This window comes from Oenanthe melanoleuca, chromosome 3 (genome assembly GCF_029582105.1).
Source record: "Oenanthe melanoleuca isolate GR-GAL-2019-014 chromosome 3, OMel1.0, whole genome shotgun sequence".
Classification (NCBI taxonomy): Eukaryota; Metazoa; Chordata; class Aves; order Passeriformes; family Muscicapidae; genus Oenanthe; species Oenanthe melanoleuca.
This window is the reverse complement of record NC_079336.1, coordinates 14,778,974-14,782,363: the sequence shown is the minus strand read 5'-3', so window position 1 is coordinate 14,782,363 and position 3,390 is coordinate 14,778,974. Positions and strand designations below refer to the sequence as shown.

The 3,390-nt window shown below is 50.6% G+C and overlaps 1 protein-coding gene across 1 annotated transcript; it reads left to right on the top strand.

The window, feature by feature from the left end:
* Positions 1-939: 939 nt before the first annotated feature.
* ID2 (inhibitor of DNA binding 2) lies at positions 940-2,920 on the top strand. The gene is made up of 3 exons (XM_056488301.1): positions 940-1,381; positions 1,530-1,594; positions 2,266-2,920. Exons 1-2 carry the CDS (start codon positions 1,034-1,036, stop codon positions 1,584-1,586), a joined length of 405 nt encoding a protein of 134 aa, XP_056344276.1. The 5' UTR covers positions 940-1,033; the 3' UTR covers positions 1,587-1,594; positions 2,266-2,920.
* Positions 2,921-3,390: the final 470 nt, after the last annotated feature.

Below are 3,390 nucleotides of genomic sequence, written 5' to 3'. Positions count from 1 at the left end.
TCAAGGGTAATACATGTAAATGCACTTCCAATATGCAGATTTGCTTAATGATCTCCAATTAATAGTATCATCTGAAGTAGCCCTGTTCTCAGGAAGCAGGGCGCTAGGAGTGACGCCTGCCTGGCTGGTGGGGTGCTTAATGTCCTGTTCTCACCAGGACAGAAAGTTGCCGTGGGGTTTATAGGTTTATTTTATCTTTAATCTCGATTTATTTCATCCCTGCTCACAGTCGCAGCCTACAGCGCTGGCTGCAAACCCGGCCATAGACTTTCGCTGCCGTGTGCTAAACGGGGACATGCGAACACCGTCGGGATGGGATGCTTCCATCCGCGGTGACCCGGGAAAGCTCAGCCCTTGCTGCGGGGGGGACCTGCGCAACCCGCACCGCGCTCCTGGCGAGCCCGTGCAGAGACAGGGGTGCGGCGGAGGGCAGCCAGGGAAGGAGAGGGGGCACGGAGGGAAGGAGCACGGAGCGATGCCGAGGGGCACGGAGGGAGAGGGGCACGGAGCGATGCCGCGGGGTACAGAGGGAGAGGGGCACGGAGCGATGCCCGAGGGGCACGGAGGGAGAGGGGCACGGAGCGATGCCCGGGGGGCACGGAGCGATGCCGGGGGGTACAGAGGGAGAGGGGCACGGAGCGATGCCCGAGGGGCACGGAGCGATGCCGGGGGATACGGAGGGAGAGGGGCACGGAGCGATGCCCGGGGGGCGGGCGGGAGCGCGCCGCTGCCGCCCCGGGCCCCGCGCAGCTCCGCACTATTTACTCCCTCAGCTGTGCGCGCGGCCACGCCCCCCGCCGCCATTGGCTGCCCGGGCGGAAGGCCCCACCAGTGAGGGCGCCCCGCGCTGATGGACGTGCCGGCGGCCGCCAATAGCAGCGAGCGCGGGCCGGGCCCGGCGGCCGCCGCTGTATAAGACCGGCCGCGCAGCGCCGGCCCTCAGTGCGAGCTCCGGCAGCGCCAGAGCGGCAGCACAGCGCTCCGCACGCTCCAGCCCACCCGCCAAAACCGCGCTCTCCGTTCGCTTGCCAGCATGAAAGCCTTCAGCCCGGTGCGGTCCGTCAGGAAAACCGGCCTCTCGGAGCACAACCTGGGCATCTCTCGGAGCAAGACCCCCGTGGATGACCCCATGAGCCTGCTGTACAACATGAACGACTGCTACTCCAAGCTGAAGGAGCTGGTGCCCAGCATCCCGCAGAACAAGAAAGTGAGCAAGATGGAAATCTTGCAGCACGTCATCGACTACATCCTGGACCTGCAGATCGCCTTGGACTCGCACCCCAGCATCGTCAGCCTGCACCACCAGAGACCCGGGCAGAACCCTTCCTCCAGAACTCCTCTGACCACGCTCAACACAGACATCAGCATCCTCTCGCTACAGGTGAGTGCCTGCCCCTGGCCTGGCTCGGGGCGCTGGGGCGGTGACAGTGCCCGCGGGGCGCTCCCGGAGCGCCGCGGGGACAATCCGCTCCCGCCGCCCGGGGAGCGCTCGGACATGTCGCCCTTACCCTGCTCTTCTTCTCTCGCAGGCGTCCGAGTTCCCCTCAGAGCTCATGTCGAGCGACAGCAAAGCACTTTGTGGCTGAATCAAACGGTGAGTGCGGTGTGCCTTTTTCCTAAACTTCGGGTAAAAACTGCCTCCCCGGGGAATGGGAGGCGTGATAGCAAGTGCTAAAAATAGCTCCTAAAAGTTGATTAGGAGATGCCTTTGTAATCAGTAAGAAATGAGACTAATAACTGAGTCTTGAGGTCCTAAGTGTGTGTGTGTCGCTAAGGTTCACCCAGCAGCACAGGCTCCTCTGATCCTGCTCGCTGCTTAATGCAAATTCTTATCTGTTCTTGGAGCCCTAATTTCCTGGGCCAAAGTGGCTGATTAAGTTGGGAATCTTGGCACAATTCCTTGAATTCTGTGATGTGGGATTGTCTGCGCTATCAGTTAAATAAGTGACTGCTTTTAATCAAATAATTGCTCTAAGAGGCAGACTGGCGCCTCTGAACATTGCGTTTACAGAGATCTAAATAAAGATTGGACTGAGAATCCTCGTTCTAGCCTTTCCCTTGAGTGTATGTTATTTTTATGTTCAATTTGTGCTCTTGAGAGCGAGTATGTGAGCGTGTATGTGTTGCATCTGGACGCCAGGGTTTGCCCAATCTCTGAGTGTTTGGTTAAATGTTCAAACTGTGGCTTCCTCTCTGGCGCCAGTCTGTCCGGATCTCTGCCCTGTTAGCATTTTCCTAAATATGCCTCTTTTCAATCTCTTGCAGGTGTTCCACTGATGAGAGGTTTTTTTTTTTTTCCTTTTGCACAAGAAAATGTCTACAGGATTTTTTTTTTTTTTTGAGGTGCTGAATTTATTTTTCAGCTGTATCTGGAGGGGGAAATCCACGTTCAAGTAAAAGGACCTTTTAAAATGAATAAAGAAGAAAAAAAATCAAGATTGATCTTTATCCCCACCCCATTTTTCAACTTGGACTGAACCTAGTTATTTATGAAGAGACTCTTAAATACCCTTTCCCTAGTTGGAAGGCTTCCTTTATATACTATTCCCAACGTGGGGAGCGAAACAAAAATCTCACAAGGAGTTGCCCATTTTAAAGCAGACTTTGCCTTTTTTTTCAAAGGTGGAGCGTGAGTACCAGAAGGATCCAGTGTTCAGTTTTTTAGGAAAGTCTGTGGTCAGAAATTACCTTTTTGAACACAAACCTAGGACTGAATGCTGTGTATATATTTATATATAAATATATATATATATGAGTGAAACCTTGTGAACTCTTTAATTAGAGTTTTCTTGTATAGTGGCAGAAATATACATTTCTGCAAAAAGTGTAATGATGTACTTAATCATGCTAAACTTTTTATAAAAGTTTAGTTGTAAACTTAACCCTTTTTATACAAAATAAATCAAGTGTGTTTATTGAACTGATTGCTTGCTTTATTCTTTGGGGACCAACTGTTTGCTGGCTTTGATTTGTGTTGTTTTTGTTGTTTTTTTTTAATACTTATACATTGTTATGAATTTATTAAAATTCAAATATGTAGAGGCTATAAAGAATAAAATTACCTGAAGTGAATAATTCTTGTAACTTGGAAAATCTTATTTGAGTGTATTTTGCAATCTTCTAATAGAAGTCATCTGCCTGTAAACAGTGTGAAAGAAACTAGACAAGGAATTTATTACACTAGGGATGCTATTGACAAAAGTGCTTGGAAATGTACAAAAGCAGTTAATCCTGAGGCATTCCCATGGAGTATTGCCCTTTTTCTTCCCTCCCACCCCTCTGAATGATTCAGTTCGGGATAGTAATGGCCCAGATCTGTTAATTTGTGCTCAGAATAATCACTCGGAATTAAGGGTTGTGGGTGGTTATTAGTGCCCCAACTATTAAATT

Bases quoted from the DNA above. Each gene is read 5' to 3' on its own strand.
- ID2 (XM_056488301.1), top strand. From the start codon at position 1,034: ATGAAAGCCTTCAGCCCGGTGCGGTCCGTCAGGAAAACCGGCCTCTCG. The intron at 1,382-1,529 runs GTGAGTGCCTGC...CTTCTCTCGCAG, and splicing joins TCAGCATCCTCTCGCTACAG to GCGTCCGAGTTCCCCTCAGA.